General features: G+C 38.1%; 2 protein-coding genes across 3 annotated transcripts; one reads left to right on the forward strand and one right to left on the reverse strand.

The window, feature by feature from the left end:
* Positions 1–9: 9 nt before the first annotated feature.
* LOC132180691 (uncharacterized) lies at positions 10–9,906 on the reverse strand. 2 transcript variants are annotated; one of them, XM_059593597.2, is made up of 10 exons: positions 9,409–9,906; positions 8,590–8,633; positions 7,854–7,974; positions 7,642–7,753; positions 5,610–6,289; positions 4,510–4,837; positions 4,159–4,429; positions 1,998–2,165; positions 1,197–1,622; positions 10–713 (listed from the first exon to the last, which is right to left on the reverse strand). In XM_059593597.2, the coding sequence occupies exons 1-10, from the start codon at positions 9,578–9,580 to the stop codon at positions 504–506; spliced, it is 2,532 nt and encodes an 843-aa protein (XP_059449580.2). In that variant the 5' UTR covers positions 9,581–9,906; the 3' UTR covers positions 10–503. The 2 variants fall into 2 exon arrangements, with proteins under 2 accessions (XP_059449580.2, XP_059449581.2); XM_059593598.2 differs by lacking the exons at positions 7,854–7,974; positions 8,590–8,633; positions 9,409–9,906 and having other exon boundaries at positions 5,610–6,258; positions 7,642–7,715.
* A 4,291-nt stretch (positions 9,907–14,197) lies between these two features.
* Positions 14,198–16,115, forward strand: LOC148585832 (uncharacterized). Its single transcript, XM_088516780.1, has 2 exons — positions 14,198–14,311; positions 15,438–16,115. The coding sequence occupies exons 1-2, from the start codon at positions 14,198–14,200 to the stop codon at positions 16,113–16,115; spliced, it is 792 nt and encodes a 263-aa protein (XP_088372906.1).
* The last annotated feature ends 7,207 nt before the right edge of the window (positions 16,116–23,322 follow it).

Consider the following 23,322-nt stretch of genomic DNA (forward strand, 5'->3'; position numbering starts at 1 on the left):
AGAAGGCAATAAATAACAAATCAATACTAGTAGAAAAAATAGGAACACGATTAGTGCCTTCCAAAATATCTGTTACAAAACCAAAAAGTTGGATCCTAAACTACGAATTCTATTCAACTGTTTGATCAGAAATTCCCTGTGAGATGAATCAAAATTAGCCAGATGCCTAACTCAAAAATCATGCCCCAACTTGAAATTACATAGAATACAATATTGAGGCAGTGGGCATCGTCAACTAAACTTTTAAGTATGTACAATTGGACAGCGCCAAACACTCAAAAGCATCACAAAACAAAAATCTCAATTTAACTCATATAACACCCTAATTTGCCTCTTTCCAAACTCACTACAGCACCCGGGCGAAAGGAAGAAATAAAAGAAGCACGGAAATTGTTAGTAGCTACGTTGCCAAATTTCAAGTGCCAAGACGGAGTGTCCTGAGAACCGCTTAGGATTATCAAATCACTAGGGCCCTGCTGCTGATGTTCTTTTGTGATCCCTGGTCATGAATGAGAGAAATCGGGGTATCCTGGAGGTCCATGATGTTGTGAATTCTGCTGGCCTGGAGCTCCATGATATTGTGAGTTCTGCTGACCAAATCGATATCTATTAATCTGTTGATTCCGTTCCGCTAAGCTGTAATATGTGCTGTCTGGAACAGAAGACATTGTTCTTGAACCAGGTCCGTAGTTCCACGCAGAAAAGCCGTCATCCTAGTCAACACAAGGCAAACTTCTAACAAAACGCAGTAAAATAATATATGAAACCAATCAAACATTTGAGAAAATTTCGATACAAAGAATCACTCAGTAGATTTGAAATAGTGTCGGGGAAACTCCAGAACTTTCAAGTTTGAAGCATATGACGAGCAATATTTTTCCCAGACTAGACCAAGCAAGCGTGCAAGGTCAGCCCTGTATTATGCAAAACTTCAAAAATAATCGCATGTCACAACCAGCATAATAATAACACGTCATAAATAGCAGTACCACACATGCACCTTCAACCCTATACTATGCATTACTTCAAAAATATTGCCATTTCACTACCAGCACAGCAACAACTGTCATCAAACAGCACTACCATTGCAAACACCCATCACCAAACGAATTCAATCAATTCCTTATTTAATTGTATCTTTGAAAGAAATAGTGGCAGCCTATATATTGTAGAATCATCCATTAATTAGTCATTACCTGTTGAAATGGAGTAAAATTATTTCCCCCCATGTAGTTGGAATGTAAAACTTCATCATAGCCACCATGAGAGATTGTAAGGTCAGTGGATGGGTTATGCAGAAACCTTCCAGAATTTGTATGAGTCCCAAAATTCCCATAACCAGAAGCATTAGCAGGTAGAGGTAATCTGCTTGATGGGGCTCCACTATTGTATTGTGGAAGGCTGTAGTTCATTCCTGCAAGAGATTGATTGGATGCACTATTGCCAGGATATCCTCGGTCCATAGCAGATGTCATATATGCTTGAGTCCGAGGCAGTGAAGGATACCTAATCCCATTGGCTAATTGTTCCAAAGTAAGGTTAGCTTGAGTGTAAGGCTGATAAAGGCGATGCGGATGTACAGAAGATGACTGAACATTAGAAAAGGCAGCAGGATTCAAAACCTGCACAATTGCAAAAACATGTCAATAATATATAAAAGCGATATGTTCTATTTGGTCTACTTTCCTTTTGAATTGCATCACATTGACTTCTAAAGAATGATAATTGTGATTAACCTCTTGTATAATAATTGTGATTAACCTCTTGAATACAGAACAACCCAGACAAATAACTAAAGGGCGCCAAGCATAAAAGGTCATTCATTGTGTCAGCTAACTTAGCTAGCAAAGTCTCTTATTGTTGTATGAGAGACCTGAGATTAAATCCTGCCAACACCAAGTAATAGGGAGGGTTTAGTGATGGGACAGTGATACCTCCTGATGTGGCCCATAGACCTGGAGAGCCTGCAGTAGACAAAAAAGAAACGGGTCGCATACCTTTAACATGGAGTTGGTCGAACTGCTTAATGGTGACCCAGCACTTTTGGATAATGAGGGTATCGACGGTGTCACAGGGAATGGTGAATGCAGAAGATCATCAGAATCTCTCAAAGATTTAATAGTCGATGCAAACAAATCACTTTGTATGGTATCTGAATAAGAATGCTGTAAAGCAGTACAAGAAACAAGGACCAATTACACAAATACCATTGAAGTTGGATATTTATGAGAATCAGGGAAGTAGCAGAAGTAAAAAAGCAGCAAATTATTACACAAATACAAATGAAGCCATCACTAACAGCAGCAACGAATCCAGTTGCATTTTCGGTATTATACAGTGAACAATGTTCATAAGAAGGCACAAAGAAACCAGGCCTGTTCTAAGTGAAAACCATATAACTGAGCATGAAAGCCCTAAGCACCTGCAGTCATGGCCAGTGGTTTAACACGGCTAGATTACCAACTTGGATCTAATCCTTTTCCCCCTTTTCCAATGCAGAGTTAAGGGTAGAGAGAGAGAGAGAGAGAGCTTCCCTAGACCCTACTACTTTTTCCTTTTTAAAATTAAAATGGGAATGAAATCAGTCCACTCTTCTGGTTCATTTTTAAATTAGCCAGATCCCTGTATGATAATCTTAAAGTTAAGCAAGATCAAGGGCAAAAATATATAAACTGATCTCATAGCAATCTTGGACTATAAGAAGGGGTTGCGAAACCTACTTGAAGCCCGAAGGGTTGAAAGCTACATTTTTTGAGCGATTCATCAACCCCAACAAATATTTTAAGCTGATGCAAGTACCAAATAGAATAGAATGATAACTTACAGTATACATGCTCTAGCCACCAATAGTACTCACACCATCATAATATGAAGGTCAATCAAATAAAAATAAAAAATAAAAAAAAAATTACGTTTATATTTTCAATCTAAGCTTCGACAGAAACTGACTTGAAAAACTGAAATTCATGTTGTATGCCCATATTGAGATAAGACACTAACTGTTATCACAGTTGTCAACCAACAAGACTTTTAAGACTCATTTCACACCATACTCCATTTAGGTTAAGGAATGCATAGAAGGATTAACCTACAAGAAGAGAAAAAGAAACATTTGTGAAAAAGCAAGACAAAAAAAAGGATCTGCTGGAGGTTAACTGGGGGGGAGCTTTGAGCGAGCAGATGCCCTTCCTCAAACAGGTCCTGCCAAAGTCCATGAGAGAGACAGAATTTACAGTAACAAGATTTAGGAATGTGGGCAGAATCAAGGGACATACAGGAAGGAAAAACCAAAATGCCAAAATGCCAAAATAGAATGGAAAAACCAAAATGCCGATCAAAATAGAATAAAAAAGGGAAAAGCCCACATTCCCCCCTCAAACTACCACCTAATTAGCAATATCCCACCAAACTTTCAATTGAGACAATGAGCCTCCCAAACTACAAAAAATTGTCAATGTCCCCCAATAACAAAAATACCTTTAATAAAATAATAAAAAAATTAGAACTATTTTTTTAAAAATAAAAACCAAGGTGTGGAAATTTATAAAAGAAAAAAAAAATCATTTTTTCTTTAAAAAAAAATATTTTTTTAAATTTTTAATTTATTGGAGTATTTTTATTTTATTGAAAAAATTTCTGGGTTATTTTTATTCTTTTGCTGGGCATGGGAGGATATTGTCAATTTTTTGGTAATTTAGGGGGATATTGTCACAGATGAAAGTATGGGGGTATTGTCAATTGGGTGGTAGTTTGTAGGGATATGTAGGCTTTTCCTAATAAAAAATTCACAAAGAATTAAGGGGATGAGAAAAGCAAAAGGACAATGATTGACCATATTTACTCAGAGTTTCACTACACCACTTCTTTTTGTAATAGCAAATGATAGTGGCAGAGTTTGGTTCCACCAAACGTAGTGCACAGGAAGCTGCACTTAAGCCAACATGAGAATCTACTTCAGTCATCACGCATCTATAAATGTACTAAACAATAGCCTCACCAAGAATTATGCATGACTAAAAATATATAATTTGTGGAATTGCATATTTGAAATTATGCTGCAGAGTATAAATAGTGTACAGCAACAGTTTCTGCATCTTTTTGAAGGACGCCAATATCTAGCAAAAACAGAATGGACAGTATTACTAGCAATATTATTACCAATTCACTTGAAAAAGCAGGAAGATTTCTGATTTGCGAGTCTGCCCTAGCAAAAGAGAATGCAGAAGTTGGCTGTTGAGAGTTATTAAAATCAGAATCAGATAGAAATGCATTGGTTAGCAATTCACGTCCAACTGTTGCCTCAGGAATAGTATGGTTCATCAACTCTGACTGCGAAGACACAGTTAAATCATAATTTCTAGCATCAGCAGCCCCTGTAAAAGTATCATACATGGATCTAAGTTGCTCGTCACCAGTGTGCCCTGAATTTCTGTATAGGAGAAAAATTAAAAAATATCATGAGCATTTTAAACCAATAGAATGTATATGGACCAAGTAAGAGAATCATACCTGGAATCCAAGTGCCCATATGAACCATCAATTGCAACAGAGGCCTTTCCCCAGTCAAGTTTTGATGGATTAGACCCAAGAGGCTCAGAAAATGAAGAATTACTGCTCGCTTTATAGGTACCGAAGCTTAACTGTGAGCAGTCGGCAGCCAAAGCTTGCAGGTGACTTGGAAGGACTAATGCACAGTTATCTTCTGTTGTAGGCACAGCTGGCTCCTCATTCCTTAAACTTAGTCGATGCAAGGTTGCAGTAGTTGATGACACATCTACATTGGTATCATCAGTCAAAGGTGCTGAATGATTTGGAAAGGATAAATGTGAGCCACTACCTGTTCCAGATAACAGATTTAAAATGGTAATAACAATAATAATAATCATAACTAAAGGATATGCATTGAGGATTATGCTACAAGTGCAACATCAATTTGTTCCTCAAAGACAACATTGGATTCTTACTTATCAAAAAAACAAAGGATCATGCTAACAGTGCAACATCAATTTGTTCCTCAAAGACAACAAAAGCCAATTTTAATGCAAAAATTATAAATAAAGAAAAAAAAAATGATAACAGGATCATGAAATATGATAAAAGGACAATGACTCCAACATGTGTAGAAGGTAATCATGGCATTTTTTTTTTTTTTTAACTCCAGAATTCATTTCTGTAGAAAAGCTTAACTAACTTTACTGGCAAATGAATACAACAGGAAATGCCATATATGTATCATAAATAGAGGCAAGCACAGAAGGTTAAATACAAAAAAGGGGCAAAAGAACATCATTACAAGTTGAGATATGTTGAAAATCTGCAAACATGGCAATGGAGAATGTAACTAACCCCAAGTAATTTTTAGAAGCAATACTCGCATCTCAAAATTTTAACCAAGGTACAAGACACTAACATACATCTATCACTCAGAAAATGTTGTCCATCAAAGTTTTTTTCTTTTTTAAAAAAAATTAAAAATTTAAAAAGAAAAAAAAGAACTAAAACAGCTGAGGAAAATTATAGAAGGGGCTTCATAGAGGCCTAATCTTCCAACGATCTATTATATATTTACACTGGAATAAGCAATATTTAATTCAAACAATAATAATTACCTTCCTGGAGCTCAAAGGCCATATGAGAACCATACGAACTTATATCCTTCAATAAGAAATTATCGCAATCAGATGCTCCTCCAGCATTGTTCATGATGGTCTGCCTACTAGATGCAGAATCACATCTGACAGGGTCAAAACTAAGATTTTCACTTACATCCCCCTTCAACACCCGGACCGCATCTGACACACAGTTCCTAAAAAAGTTAGCTCTATTATCATGGGAGTTAGACTGATTACAGGATATCTCAGCTTCCGAGGCAGCAGGTGCATCTGCAACAGATGACCCACCATTAGCTGTTGGCTCCTCGATCACAGGACATTCATCATTTAAAACATGCTGGCGAGCACTAGCACCAGATTCATTGATTGCCTCTAACATTTTAGACAGATCTTGTGGGTGCAAATCTTGGTGCCATTCTTGTTGCAAAGTAGCAGAAACATGGGAAGGCTTTGCACAGTAAAGGGATGAGTTCGGTGTGACTGCATCTTGAGGCGTGCAAGACGTCTGTGAGCCCTTGTTTTGTGGCCTACCCATCTTCAAAATGTCGGCCATTGAAGGACGCGCTATGGTGGCCCCCAACCAAGCAGACTGAAACCCTGGAGACAGCTGTGCAGATGTAGACATGGGATCACCTGTTCCTATTGACTGTCTTCTATTATCAGTACTAAAAGAATCACTGCAGAAGATATTAAAAGGTAACCTAAAATGAGAAATTAGAGAAGTGCTCAAGCAATAAAATCAAGGTCATGTTGTAACACTCTTATTGCATCAGACACATAAATGCAAAATTAACAAGACAAACAAATACCAACAGAAAAGTAAACTCTTTTGAGGACAATTGACTAAAAACTTGATAAAGAAATTGTTTAAAATCTAAATATATAACAATGGACTAGGGAAACACAGTTCTCAAATGCATGAATGAGAAAGTGATATCAATTACGATACTGACAATAGACATGATAGGCAAATCATTGGCAAATCATGATCTACAGCAGTAGCAGCATGTTGGTCAGGACTAAGAATTACTTATTCCAGCACATCATCTGTAATCAAATGCATTGTTCAGCCACAACAACCCATGACATGGAGTGAAACAAAAAGATTTTCTTACTTCCCTTCTACTCAGAAAGGCTGGATCAGAAGGTTTGCTACGACATGCTGAAGTCCACAAGGCAGAGAAGTGTCCCAATGAGAAGTAAGCATATTGTATACAATCATACAGCCAGCTCCCTTTCTCAGTCCAAGTTAACATGTCTTAGCACATTGTGCACAATTTTTCTAAAAGATATATATAGACCATAGTGAAGAATTGGTGAATTCATTTGGCCAAAGCAACACATGGCTGGTCTCAGCTGCAGGACCCTGGAAGCAGAATAGTCATGATTCTTCCCTGTAGGGTTTAGGCCAAAAAAGGAAAAATAAGGGCATACTAATAAATTGTTGATTCTTGGGATACCGTTTGGGATTCTTCCAAAAAAAAAAAAAAACATTCGAGGATTCTTAATTTACGAATTCAGAAGCCTAGTCAAGTTTGTTCAAAAGCCAAGACACTCACTCAATTTCTTGTTGTCCACTCCAAACCAAAAAACAAAACTCTTGACGCCAAATAAGTACTTCAAGCAAATGATAATAAAGGAATAACTTAAGGTCTCTACAGGACATATTGGTATGAGTTGGAGGAAATTCACATAAACAAGATGCAACCAGTAAACAATAAATAGTGTACAATACTTGTGTCACCACGTCTATGCAATCCTAAAGACGGAGGCCATAATGGAGGAATCGGGACTAAAATTGAGATTAGACATGTTATAGTATGACCCAAGTTGAAGCGCTACCGAACAATCATGGACTCCTCACCCAATTTGCTTTCAAAATATTATTTACTTCCACGTGTTAGGCAAGCAAATGCCAGCAAAGAGTTCCACATAGATAAATCCATAGCAACGGATAACATCCAACTCACTGTATCTAGTGTAAAAGACATGGTTAATGCAACAACAAGAACTTCGTTATAGAACCAACCTATGCAGTAAAGTTTGCTGATTCATGGTTTTTCCCTCTGCATGAGTTATAGATGAGGAGAATGAAGAAGCTACTGACCCCTTCTCTCCATCGTATGCTGCTTTACCAAGTTCTGACAAGAGAATCACGAGTTGACACAGCATCAAAATCAATAACAGATTCATCAAATCATGCACAAGACTGTCTACAGTTCACAATTACCCGAACATTACCATTATAGCTAGTTTGAGTTGGTCCACTCCATCCAACATTACGCGTGCCATTATTACCCCTAACTCCACGATTCAAACCACCATTGTTAACACGAGACCATGATTCTTGTGTATCCTTCATCTGAAGATATCAAAAAGGATAAGATATGATACAAAATAAAAAATATAAATATAAAAAAGAAATTTTTTTTATAAGTAATAAACCAATCTCATTGAAAGCGTAAAGCACCTAAGTACAAAAACTATAAAAAAGAAATGGAAAGGGAAGGAACAAAAATAAAATCAACAAAAAAGCAAAAGAAAGAACCAGCTCAAGGTAAACTCCTCATTAGTAGCTAGGAAAGCCTGGCAGTCATGTCATCATGTCTTGCAATAGATATGTCCTTTACACAAGCACTTGTAACTTCGACCAAAAGAATGAAAAAATGGACATTTAAGGATACTCATACATCACGCAACACATAGGATCTAAAGTGGCTATCCTCAACTTTTTGATCAATTTTGTCATGAAGGACTTTAAAAAATGAGCTCATTACAGCCAAACTTCTTTCAATGAATATACTCAAACTTCATATAAGTAAAGAAAACATTTTGCAGATGCATCGTCTGCCAACAAACACACTGAGAAGTGTGCAAAAAGAAATAATAAAAAACTAAGACCATTGCAAGTATAGAAGAGAACTAAGTATCTACACAGAAGGGGAAAAACATTTCAAGCATGTTTTCAAAAGGGTACCTCTTTTCTTCTTTCACGTTTGCTCTTCACTTCGTGAAAAGTATCTACACAATTGAAAATTACTAATTCAATGATGACATTGAAGATCAAAAGTTATTTACAGAATTAACCGAAAAGCTTTCAAGCATAACACAGATTTGGACCAACCCAATCAAAAGAAAAAAGCAGACAAAAAAGTTGTACTTAAAAACATGAATTACAACGAAATTGTCAAATAAATGTCAAGAAAACGTAACCAATTTGAATGGCACAGTCGACAAATAAATTGCAATGCCTGATCCTTTCTTTCATTTTCTCTTTTTCAGTTCTTTTAACGTCGTCAATCATTATCACTAAAGGGTTCACACAAGACGAAATAAAATAAACAAAAAGAAGAATACCTCAATGCAATGTTTTCTATTCCCAATTTTTCCTTCTAATTCTTATTATAGTAAACCAAAACAAAAACCTAAATTTTTTCCGTGCATCTTTTTCCCGGAAACAACCGGAAAAAGTAATAGATAACAACTCAACGAAAAAAATATATATATATTCAAGATTTCACAATGCACTTCGTACAGACAAGGAGGAAAAACCATTATCCCAAAAGCAACAAGATAAAAGGCAACAGCACAACACACAACTGAGTTCTACTATACGCCACTATTAAAGCAAAGAAAGAAAAAAAAAATTCTCTCCCCTTTATCTTTCTCTCCATTTTCTCGGCAACCAAAAAGAATGTAACAATTTAACCCATAAAAGAAGCTCTTTTTTTTCCAAAAAAATCAGGTTTTATCCTAAAAAAAATTGGATGAATGCTTTATCCTAAAAATAATAAACCTTGAGAGAGGAGTAGCTGAGCGGCTTCGTTAGGGTCCATGTTACATTCTTTAAGTATGGCGTAGATCTCCTGGTCCGTACAGTGCTTCACAATCTCCTTCAAACTCTGCACCACCTTCTTCGTCTTCGGCGAAATCCCCTCTACGCCTTCATTCTTGCTTTCACTCCCCATCTTTTGTAATTTCCCTCGCTTTCTCGTCCGAGAAAATACCTTGCGGCTCTGGCTTAAAGTTTTCCTATCAGCCAAACACAAATGAAAAACCCACAAAACCCCTCCCTCTCCGTCTCTCTCTCAATCTCTTTCTCTCTCTTGTATTCCTCTTTACATGGGTTTATATATCGGTTTAATGTATCAGTTTGAGTAAGTCGTGGGGCGATTCTATCCTCACTCTACTGTTACTTACCGTCACTACATCACAGCCCGTAAGTGTTTCCAGCGGTGAGGGTGGGATCTACGTGTTGCTGTAATCTTAAGGAAGGGAGTCGTGGCCGGCGCGTGAGATTACGATAACTCGTGGGTCGGATTTATTTTGGGGGGTCTTTTTAGGTCAAATAGTTTTTGTATTTGTTCGAAATAAATGGTTGGATGAAGATTTTTTGGTTGGCTCCTTGCGGAGGAAAAGTGCATAAAAAAAATATTCCTTTTGATTGGTGCCACGTTATATTTGAAAAATATCTCTTTGATGTGTACGATTATTGTATTTTTTTAGGAATTAAATTTAATCCATTTTTTAATGTTGATTTTAATTTAGTTTTAGGTTTTAATTTTAATAATTACTAGGTCTTTAAATTTTTCTCTTGTTTCAAATGGGTTTTTTCTTGTCTAATTAATTAATGATATGGGATATTTTAAGAAGGAAGCCACCATGTTTTCTCTCTGGCGATAACCTAGAGGAGAAGGATCTGTTTCCACGTCTTTTGTGATTGTGGAGGATTGCGTGCAAGCTGAGTCTAAACATCATGGCGGATGATCTAACGAGGATGTCGGATAACTTCTCCTTGCTAGATGAAGAGGAGGTGGAAGTGGAAGTCCAGGCCGGGGATTTCCAAGCAGTGACCAACCGGGGTTGGGATTGTGTTGTCGAAAAATTGGTAGCCGATCGATACGTGAGTATGGAGACAATAAAAAATACCCTAAAACGCTGGTGGAGACCATCAGGGACCATGTCATTCAAAGCTCTAGGGGAAAATCTCTTTATCATCAAGTTTGACCATGGTCGGGATAAAAAGAGAGTTTTGGAGGGCCGGCCGTGGGTTTTTGAAGGCACTCTTTTTTTAGTTGAGGACTATGACGATCGCACTCCTCCGGCACAATTTACGTTTGACAAGGCTTCATTTTGGGTTCGAATGTATCATCTGCCGTTGGGATGTATCGGGCATGAGGTTGGGCATAAGATTGGCTCTTCAGTTGGACTAGTGGAAGAGGTGGACACAGACACCGACGGAGTGGGCAAGGGGGAGTTCTTAAGGGTGAAGATACAACTAGATTTGACCAAACCCCTCTCAAGGGGGCGTAAGTTGAAACTAGAAGGAAAGTCGAGCTTGATTGTTTTTCAATATGAAAGGCTTCCTAAATTCTGTTTCCAGTGTGGTGTCATTAGCCATGGTCCAGGTGGATGTCAGAAGCGGAGCGACATGCGAAACCAGGCTAGTTCAAGCCAATATGGCCCCTGGATGTGAGCACCATCACCAACCAGAAGGGCAGATTGGAACCAAGGAGGCTTTGTATCAAAACATGGAGAAACTACCCAGACCCACTGGTTTCAGGAAGTCGGTCAGGGCAGGGCGACGGAAAAGTTCGGTGGGGAGGGGAACGAAGACGAGATACCAACTTTTCCGGTGAAGGGGAGGAGCCTGATGAGTTTTTTCAAGAAAGATCTAGATCCCCTTCAATCAAGGAAGGGAGCATATTTTTTGGCGAAAATCAAGGTGGAGGAGCAGCAAGTTTCTATGCTGAGAATCAAGTCGAAAAGGAAACTCTCCCTGTAACGGCTGGTCAACCCGTGGGATTCGAATGGGTACATAAAGGAGATGTCTCGGCTGAGCTAGTTGACGAGGGACACAATTTAAAGTCAAAAGATATTTATGCTTTTTCTTTTAATGCAGTCCACCAGGAAGAGGAGCGTATGGTTGCTGGACGCAAGGAGAAAATCAAAGGCAAGGGGATTAAGGCCCAGCGAGGTCTGAGGGAGAGCCCAACAAAAAATTTGGGCCTAGAGGGAAGTGGACAGTATCGGCCTGGCAACAAAGGAGGTTATATGGGGTTGAGTTTTGCTAATATAGAAAAAACTGTGAAAGAAGCCCGAGCTAGCAGTAAGGAGCCCAAGGAAAGTGTAAGCCCAGAGAGTGCTATAGTAACCTGGAAAATAAAAGAAAGGGAATGGATGGAAGGAGCAGCAAAGGGTTCGGTGGGGTTATAAGAAAAAAATATAAAGACTGGGGTTGAAGGGGGAGACAACAATTTGGTCTTTCCTAAGAAGGGACGTAAGGAATGCCTAGGCAGTAACATAACAGATGGATCGGGAATGGCGGAGGCTGAATTTCAGCCCCGCCAACCGCAATGATTATTTTCAGTTGGAACTGCCGGGGGCTTGGGAACCTATGGACAGTTCAAGACCTTTGCCGGATGGTGAGGGACAAGAAACCCGACTTGGTTTTCCTAATGGAAACCAATATGCGAAAAAATAAAATGGAGAATGTGAGAATCAAATTGGGATTCTCTAATATGTTTGTAGTGGATTGCGTCGGGAAGAGCGAAGGTTTGGGGTTATTATGGGGGGAAGGTGCAAAGGTTGAGGTTAAAAAATTTCAGCCATCGGCATATCAATGCAATAATAAACGGACCCAAAGTTGACTTATTTTGGAAATTCACGCGGTTTTATGGCCACCCCGAATCTGCCAAGAGACATGAGGCGTGGTCTTTATTAAAATTCCTAGCCCGGCAAGACCCTCTCCCATGGTTGTGCATTGGCGATTTCAACGAGGTTGTTAATGGGACAAAAAAATTGGGGGGGGGGGGGGGGGGGTAGTGTGAGAAAGAGAATGGATATGGAAGCATTCTAGCACACACTGGAGGAGTGCAATTTGTCTGATTTAGGCTTTTATGGCCCAAAATATACATGGAATAACTGTCGAGAGGGGAGAGCATTCATAAAGGAGCGGCTAGATCATGGTGTCGCCAATATGGAATGGAGGATTTGTTTCCCGGAGGCGGTGGTGAGGGTGGAAGCTGCTGTTTCATCAGACCACGCTCCTTTAGTATTGAGTCTCGTTAAAAATGATCGCAAGACTAAACGGGGCCGTAGATTTTATTATGAAGCTGGATGGGCTTTGGAAAGTGGGTTCCAGGAAGTGATTGAAGAGGTTTGGAAGCAACCAATGGGGGAGAAGAGGGGGTGGGACCGGATGGAGAACAAGTTGGAAGAATAGCTTGCAAGAAACAACGCATGGGCACATATCACATATGAGGGAGAAATTAGCCGAGCTGCAGGGAAGTGAAAATACGGGGCAGCAGTGATAAAATTTCAAAGTTAAAATGTGACATCCAAGTCCAATTAGAGAAAGATGATTTATAGTGGAGACAAAAGGCTAAAGCTAACTGGCTCAAGTATGGAGATAGGAACACCAAATATTTTCATGCATGTGTCAAGTCCAGGGGAAAGAAAAATGTAATTGATAGAATCCAAGATGTACAGGGGAAGTGGTGGGAGACGTCTGAAGGGGTATGTAAGGCTTTTGTTGATTATTATGCTGATTTGTTTTCTGCTAGCAGTGAAGGTGACTTGGGGCAGTGTATGCAACACATAGATGCTCGTGTCTCGGTTGGCATGAACGCCGAACTCATGCAGGAATTTAATATGGAAGAAATTAGCCAAGCTCTACACCAAATGGCACCCCTCAAAGCACCCGGTCCGGATGGGATGAATGCTTGTTTCTTTCAATAGAATTGGGCTATTATGAGAGAGGAGGTATGTGGAGGTATTTTTGAGATCCTTAATTCTGGTTGTTTGCCGCCAAATCTGAATTTGACTACATTGCGCTTATTCCAAAGACTAATAATCCGAAAAATGTGACAGAGTTTCGGCCTATTAGTCTTTGTAATGTATTGTATAAGCTTATATCCAAGGTGCTTGCCAATAGGCTTAAAAAGGTCCTTCCTAATATTATTTCATCCACCCAAAGTGCATTTATCCCGGGGAGACTGATTTCGGACAATATTTTGGCGGCTTATGAAACTTTCCATACAATGCACACCGGAATGCGAGGCAAAAAAGGTTTTATGGCTGTTAAATTAGACATGAGTAAGGCATATGATAGGGTGGAATGGAGGTTCTTGGAGGCGGTAATGCGAAAAATGGGGTTTGATGAGCGTTGGATCTGACTAGTGATGATGTGTGTTACTTTGGTCCATTATAAGCTTCTGATTAATGGAGAACCATGTGGGCATATAACCCCTACGAGGGGTCTCAGGCAAGGAGACCCAATTTCCCCTTACCTTTTCCTAATTTGTGCGGAAGTCTTGAGCTCTATGGTGGCGGATGCAAATAGGCGAGGGTTCTTATCCGGAGTACCGACTTCAAAGAGGGGCCCAAAGATTAGCCACCTCTTTTTTGCAGATGACAGTTTATTATTTTGCAGAACCACTTTAGCTCAATGGAGCAATTTGTCAGCCATTCTGCAAAAATATAAGGAGGCCTCGGGTCAAAAAATGAACACTAATAAAACTTCAATTTTTTTTTTTTTTTTTTTTTTTTTTTTTTTTTTTTTTTTTTTCAGTAGGAATACACCAATGGGTGAGAAGGAAACCATTTTGGAGTTTGTAGCTATCCCAGCTACACAAAGATATGACAAATACCTTGGGTTGCCAGCCTTGGTGGGTCGCTCCCGGTTGAAGCCTTTAAGGGTATTACGGAGCGGGTGCGGAAAAGACTTCAGGATTGGAAGTTGAGATTTCTTTCCCAAGCAGGAAAGGAAATACTCCTAAATGCGGTAATTCAAGCCATCCATTCTTATTGCATGAGTGTTTTTCTGCTTCCTAAAACCTTGTGCTCAGAGATCAATTCCCTTATGAAAGGGTTTTGGTGGGGTCACAAGGGAAATGGTAGAAAAATTGCTTGGTTGAGTTGGAGCAAATTGAGGGTCTCAAAGGCGAAGGGAGGCATGGGCTTCCGTGATATTACTTGTTTCAAAAAAGCACTCTTGGCTAAGCAAATTTGGAGGATGTGGACTATGCCAGATAGCCTAGTTGCACGCATAATGAAAGCGAAATATTTTCCGGATTGCTCGGTCATTGAAGCTCCACTACGGAGAAATTCATCCTTTGCCTGGAGGAGTATTCAAAGCTCATGTACTCTTATGAGGTAGGGGCTGGTTTGGAGGATCGGGAATAGGGAAAAAACGAGGATTTGGGGAGATAGATGGCTCCCTAAGCCATCAACCTATCGGGTACAGTCTTCTCCAAAAATGCTTGACCCGGCAGCAACTGTTAACCAATTAATTGATGAAAGTGGGCATGAATGGAAGCATGGATTACTGTCTCAATTATTCTCGACAGAAGATATGAGAATGATACAAGCTATCCCAATCAGTTGCACTAACCAGGAAGATAAGCTCATCTGGAGGGGAACTGATAGAGGTATTTTTTCAGTCAAGAGTGCCTATCATATTCAAAAAGATCTGGAATGTGCACAAATGGCAGAGTGTTCTTCCCAGAGATAGAATAGTTTGGTCTGGAAAAGCCTCTGGAAACTACAAATTCCACATGCGGAGAAGGTATGGTTCTGGCGGGCTTGTCAAGATATTTTACCTACACGGGATAAGCTGTTTAGGAGGAAGGTGATTTCAGATCCAAGCTGTCCCATGTGTGGCCTGGAAGCAGAGACAAGCTATCATATTCTATGGCAATGTCCCTCCTCACAGGATGTATGGAGTGGGGGTTGTAAAAAATTTCAGAAAAGCTCTCTGGGGGAACCGGATTTCCTACGGCTAGCAAAGGAGATGTTGCTGAAATGTGATGTGGATGATTACAGACTTTCATTCTCACTGCTCGTCGAGTCTGGCTTCGTAGAAACGCATTCCTTCATGAAGGTGTTTTTTCTCACCCTAACACCATTGTTAAGAATGCTGTCACTGCTCTCCAGGATTTCTCTCAAGCTCAAGTAGGGATCTCTTGGCCCTGTGCTCCAAAAGAGCCAACTGTTCTGGGGAAGTGGACAACACCTCAGCAAGGGTGGTATAAATTGAACTGGGACGCAGCTGTTGGGAAGCAAACAGGGAGGATAGGTTTGGGAGTGCTCATTCGGGATCATACGGGGGAGGTGCATGCAGCTTTGAGCAGCACGCGTGTTGGCACTTTTGAGCCAACCGCTGCTGAAGCGTTGGCGGCTCTCTTGGCTACCCAAGTGGCGCAAGAGATGGGCTTAATGCAGGTTGAGTTGGAAGGGGATGCCAAGGTGATGGTTGAGGCTGTGGGGTTCGACGTTGTAGATTGGAGTAGAAAGGGTCACTTGATCGATGATATACATGCTTCCCTCAATTCCTTCCTCGCTTCGAAACTGCTCTATGTGAATAGAACTTGTAATCAAGCTGCTCACGCTTTGGCTCGGATGGCTTTCCTACATGAGGTAGATAGGCAGTGGTCTGATGACATCCCAGATTGTTTGTGGGAGATTGTTGAAGCAGAGAAATTTGCTATGAATGTATACTGATTTTGAGAATGAAATGCAATATGATTCAGAAGGTTTAAAAAAAAAAAAAAAATTAATGATATGGGACTTATCAATTAATATCACATGATTCTTGGTTAACAAATGGTAAGGCCGGTTAGTTATCGTATATGAGACCCCTATTTTAAAAATGTTTAATGGAATGACCTTTTTTTTTTTTTTTTTTTTTAATAACAATGCTTCTTCTCTATTTATTTCATAAAAATAAAAGTAGAGTTTTTTTTTTTAATATATATATATATATATATATATATATATATATATATATATATATATATATGGAACTTTCATTGATAAAATTTTATAAGCACATAAAGCTCTTACAACATAAAGCATACAGCTCTAAAAATTATAGCTAAAAGTTATGAAGGTTACAAAGTCATAAAAATGACTTCAAGTTTCCACTAATCAATGTACAATTACATTTAAAGAACAAATCTGCTTCGTTGACATAGGTAGCACAAATACAAAACAAAAATAAAAAATAACTAGAAACTAAAAATCCAGCAATAAGGGTTAAGCCCCCAAGCTGATCTACTACATCCTCAACCCGAAGGCCAGGACAAACAAAATAAAAAACAAAAAACAAAAACCCCACAAGCAGCAGCAGAGGAGCATGGCATCGTAGATATCCTTTTAGAAAACACGTCTTGGCCGAAGAAGACGATCAAATTTAAGGTTGAAGAAACTAGATCTGGATGTAGATCTAAACATAGATCTACAAACTAAATCTAAAACAACCTGTCATAAGCGGAGACCAGTGGAGCCTATAGAGAAGACACCGAGCACTACTATCGTGAAAGTGGAGGATGGAAGATCTAGATCTAAAACTTAAAAGAATATATATATATATATATATATATATATAGAGAGAGAGAGAGAGAGAGAGAGAGAGCATGTTGGTGTAACAAAACAATATCATAGATATAATGAGAAATTTCTTCTATCCAAATTTAATCTATACTTTGTTTAACTTTTGAATGTCATCATTCCAATCAGTTTCCAGATCTATAGCATATTATGGTGAATCATGTCTCTGGTCGCTGCCCGATCCATCACAACTTTCTTGACTAGAGAGTGATTTTTGGGGTTTTCCATCTTCATTACAAGTGCATTCTCAAATGCAATCTCCTTCGCTACCTCTACCATCAATGACAATTATTTCATATGCCTAATAATTCATTCGCTATCAGCCAATGATTGACTTCCATAAAAGAACCAGAGAGAAAACAAAAAACAGACCAGAGATCTAAAATCGTTACTCTTAAGGAGTTCTACCACCTAGTCTAAACGTGTCCCATCTATTGAGAAACCACCTTAAATGTGGGAAGGAATTATGAGCTAGACTCTCAATCATATTAACTGTAAAAGAATCGTTTGCATATGAAGCTTGTTGACCATCATTGAAAACATTTAGTTTCATTTTCATACTTCCAAAGGATAGCTTCATAACCATATTCCAACAATTTATGATAACATTGGATGTAGCAAAAATGGACATCCCAAGATAATAAGAATATGATTCCTAAGATTTTGAATAGGTTGTGTAACACCCCACTCCATGTGGTATAATATTGTCCACTTTGGGCCTCAGCTCACACGATTTTTGTTATTGGATTTACCCTAAAAGGCCTCATACCATTTAGAGAAAGCATGCTCTATATAAATAAATCCTCTTTCTCACACCCAAGCAATATGGGACGCTACAATCACCCCCCTCTTAGGACCATCATCCTCTCTGACAACTCTTATGGGCTTCTGCACGTTCCCCTTATCTCAGGCTGGCTTTGACTTTGATGCCATATGTAACACCACATCCTAAATGATATGATATTGTCCGCTTTGGATTAAGTCCACCCTAAATGATATGATATTGTCCACTTTGGGCCAAGCCCGCACGGTTTTGTTATTTTGTTTACTTCAAAATGTCTCATACCATTTAGAGAGTAGCATGCTCTATATAAGCACATCTCACTTTCTCATACACATCGCAATGTGGGACGCCACATAGAGGAGATGTGGTTATGTATCAATGACAACCATGCCAACATGGAGTTACTTGACAATTACATCGAATCTAATCGATGGTACACTTGACTTGCATAAGGTATTAATCTTCCAAATGAGCTATATTATCTTAAAGTTAGAGACTGCAACAAGACGGCTAGATTTTAACATCATGGGTTGCTAATTATGAGATGATAGTCTCGTCTAGATTATAGTAATTAATAGTGTTGGGAATAGGATTGCAAATCAGATATTTGCGTAGCGAAAGAAATCGAATTCCCATGCAGCCACTCCTAGCTTTGGGCAAAAATCTTTTTGCTTTTCCAAGAATATGTTTTTTCTTGTTCAAGAACACGAAGAACAATTTATTCTTTCTTCAAGAACAAGAAGAACAAGTTCTTCTTTCTTCAAGAACACGATAAATCTCAAGGATATAGAGACATCTAGATCTTCTCACCAATGACTGATAATAACCAAGAGAGTGTGGGCTCTTACTTGGCTCTTCAAATCTTAAATTTTTGTTCTTCGTGAGTTAACACAAAGAACTATTAATTCTCAGAGAGAACTTGATAGATTGAATTAAGTAATTTGAGAGCCTAGGCTCTTCTCTATTTATAGGCTTAGCAGGGAAACAGAGAATTAGATTTAATCAATGTGGGACAAAAGAATATTAGAAGACATAGTCCAACTAAGACTACTATAGGGGAGTGGACAACTAGGGCTAGGAAAAACCCTAGCCTCCAATCCTATAAGGGCCATGCATTCCCATGCCCTGGAACTAGGTTTTACCCCAGGCCTTTCTCCTTACCTCTAATACATAAACCCAGTGAATAGTCTCTGGCCTTATGTTTTCCACTTATGCTCATTGGGCCTCTAGGTTTTATCCTAAGCCCAATTGCACCAAATCTCTATAGCCCATGTTTTAAATAAATAAAACACTTAGCCCAATAAATAAGAAATCTTGAAGGTTAAATAACATCAGCTTGGTGATGGACCTAAAGGAAAAAATATTATTGGCTTAAATATGTTCGTAATCATGTCTTTTTGACATTTATTACGCAACGATATTTTAATCACAATTAATTCCACTAAATGATTGTAACTAAAATTCAATAAATATTTTTTATTAGACAATTAATCCCTTGACTTTGACTTATGATTCCTCCATGAAATATTCCGCAACAAAATTAAGGCTAAGGATATTGTCACTTAACTCTCTACATCTTTATTTTTGAATCACTGATTTTATGTTTATTCTCATATATGTGAAAAACACATGTATATATTTTGGTATGCCAACCAAAATGCTTCGAGTGAAGACTCTGAAAGGAAATTTCTTATCTCTTTATTCTCTAATAAAAGATTTGGATTCCCTCTTGAAATCGGCATTCCCACAATGGTAGATGTGATTACCCAATGTACTGAGCACTATTGACCAATGATAGGTCTCACCCTTTGATACATCTAAGTAATCAACACTTCACATTTTAGTTCACGAACTTCTCAAGATTTAGAATCAAAGTCTAAATAGTTTTTAAGAAGTTTATTGTCTTTCCTTAATATACAGTATCTTTATGAAAAGACAACACATATATTCATTACAAACATTTGAATGTCAACATAGATATAAAATCATTGGGATTCAGGGCATAATCACAAGAAACAGTGTATCGCCTTGGCCATGGGCCCTGCTCCCTACGGAGGGTGTTTTTTAATTGCATAGATTGAGTTGTTGTTACATTATCATAATATATGTTTTATTTTGGGTTTCATATATATTGATTTGCTAAATAGATATATGACCTAATATTTTTAGTTTATCCATCATATGATCCTCATACATTGCCTGCATATTATATTAGTCCTATATTTGTTATAATTGAATTATATCAGAGACAAGAATATTGTGATGCCCTGAAATTCAAAAACCCTAAAAAGAGTTTACTAATTAAAAACAATTATTGTATTCAAATAATTTCATAACATTCCATTAATTTTAAAATGTTTTAATTACAACCATGCAAGTGTTACTCCTTTCAAGGAAACCTTTTTATTTGAAAACAGCCCCCCAAACCCAACTTCAACCTTTGACCAAACATTTGATAGGGGACCACTGAACGTTCAAGCTGAACATTTAGTGCGAACGTTCGACAACCAACCTTAGAACTGTTGGATATTGACCAAACTTTTGACCTGCAAACTTAGAACCACTATGTAATAGTACACCGAACGTTTAAGCATAGTATAGAACGTTCGATGCAAGTTTGAAAAGAAATTTAAACCCATTATCCACTTTTTTAGGCCATGGCACGCCTCTCATGTAATGCCCCCAAAATTGGCCTTAACCATTCTGGTAGGGTTACTGACAATTCCTCTAATTGAGTTAATTGGTAACTAACTGAAGGGATCGTCTGTCTAGCATACTCAGAGTAAATGTAGTGGAAGGTAAAATTGACAAATATGAAATATCTAAAATAAATCATAAGACATGCATGTACTATCATTAGTCACAGATTGTGAGCTACTAATCGAAATATAGTTATTCTATTCAAACTTGATAGAGTCTTCATGCTTCTTTCCTTTAAAACCCCTCTTAAAATAGATAATATGACAAGCTGCAAACGCTACGTAAGTCTGAGACTTAATAAGTAAATTCCACAATTGAGTATAGAAGGAGCTTCAGCTTATATGCAGTAATAGACATGTATTTACTTTGGTAAACAACTGAGGTGTTGCATCTGTTATTATACTGTAAAAGTATAATTTTGGTTTTAGAGATGTGTATGTGTAATTTCAGCGACAATTGCCTATACGTTTTAATGAAGAAAACTAATGCTTTGATAAGTCATAACTATCATATATGGTTTACCCAAGATATTACCCATTCTCAACAGGGTTGGCACTATCCCGAGGGATTCGTAATACAACACCAATGCCTCGGCTATTGTACACTACCTGTGGCATCCCACATCGCCTAAGTAAGGAGATGGAGATGTGCTTATATGTATACTTACACCTTTCATGACAACAATGCATTTTAAAGTCATGATGGTCATGATCCTATCAGAACTCCGCAGTTAAGCGAGCTTATGCGAGAGTCGTACAAGAATTGGTGACCTCGTGTGCAGTCTAGTTCGAGGGAGCCAAAAGCAGACAATATTATCTATCAATGGGGTGGTATGTTACAAATGGTATAAGAGTCATTGCCTAGCCTGAGATGGGGGAAGCGTGCACAAGCCATGAAAGTTGCTAGCGGGCACTCACTGGGACGCCAAGAATGGGCTAATCCCATTGCGGTCCCCAAAGGGGACATTGGATTCTAAGAGGAGGTGATTGTGGAGTCCTACATTGCCTGATATAGAGATGGAGATGTGCTTATATGTATATTTACACCATTCATTACAACAACGCGTTTTGAAGTCGTGCTGATCATGGTCTCATCAGAACTCTGCAGTTAAGCGAACTTATACGGGGGTAGTACAAGGATGGGTGACTGTAAATCGTATATATATATATATATATATATATATATATATATATATATATATATATATATATATATATATATTGGTTCTAAAATTCGGATTCTCAGAAAAGTTAACTTAGATACTTCAAAATATACAAAGGAAATATTTGTTTTTAATGGAAACAACGTTTTGAGTTGGAATAATCTTTAACACCAAATGTAATAACCAAGTCATAAGAAATGATAGTTTAAAACTTGCATAAGGTAGTCAAATTCATTTTCGCTTCAAATTCATTTCAAAATACAAGAGTACCCACTACCCAAAAATACAATTACTAAGTGCATCGGCGTAACCTAGCTACCCTAACTAATACTAGCTAACTAAATACCCAATTCTAAATGAAAACAGCTATTACTACTAGATTATTCCTCGGCAGAATATTCCAACGAATCTTCCTCAACCATAACCATAGCCTCATAGTCACTATTAATACTTAGAAAGAAAGCAATTCTTTGGCAATTTGTCCCTGTCAGCAGTGTCCTAGCTTTCAGCAATCGCACTTCCTCTCATTCCATCTTTGTGTACTAAGATAAGGATTATGCTCCCCTAGGATTGGTGGAAAATCCCATATTCTTGATACACTACGGTGCTTCCACTGCCATTGTCTTCATACCGTTGTGATTCTGCTGTCCATCCATCTTCTAAGTATCATTAGTAGCATGGGCCACCCAAGGTCGAATTTGGTCGGGCTATTAGTGTTATGGATGGTAACAAACAATAGTCAGGACATCAGTATTGTATTACAGGTCCCTCGGGACAACGTCAACCCTGCTGAGAATGGATAATATCTCGAGTAGACCATGCATGATAGTTATGACCTAATTATGACATTGGTTTTTTTGCATTAAAACTTACAGACGATTGTCGCTGGGATTATACATACACTTCTTAAAAACAAAACAATATACTTTTATGGTGTAATGGTAGAGGAAATACCTAATATGTTTGTGAAAACACACATTTACTTCTACATTAATAACAGAAGCTCATTTCATACTCAACCATGAGATTTACTTATTAAATCATAGATGTACGTAGTAATTGCGACTTGTTAGGTTGTCTGTTTTAGATGTACCTAGTAATTACGACTTGTTAGGTTGTCTGTTTTAAGATTTAGAGGATCTACTAAGATGAAGAAGCTAAGAGTATGTTTCGCAGTAACAAGTTTGATTGGAATGACTATTTTGCTTAGATGTTCCAAGTCTATGATTGATTGTATTACTTGCATATTTTATGATTTTTAGATATCCCAGATCTTTTATTTTCACATTCCGCTTCTATTTACTCTGAGTGTGTTAGATAGATGATCCCTTTTGTTAGTTACTAGTTAACTGAACTAGAAGCATTGCCAGTAACCCCACCAAAATGGTTCAGTCCAGTTTTGGGGGTGTTACATGGTTATCGATTATTAACAGTTAATAACCGCCTATCTGTGCATTTCTAGTTCCTTCGTCTAGAAGAATGTCGGGGTGTGAGGATTGGGTATGACATAGTTGGGATACTCGATAGATGTTGTCTTCCGAAGAGTCCGTTTGAAATTGCGATTTTAAATCGTGCGATTTGAAAACATGATTTTAAAAACACAGTTAAGTGTGTGATAAAATCGTTGTTTAGCCTTTGAAATTGTGCATTTTTAAAAACACATCTCATCGATT

This window comes from Corylus avellana, chromosome 5 (assembly GCF_965113065.1).
Source record: "Corylus avellana chromosome 5, dhCorAvel1.hap1.2, whole genome shotgun sequence".
NCBI lineage: Eukaryota > Viridiplantae > Streptophyta > Magnoliopsida > Fagales > Betulaceae > Corylus > Corylus avellana.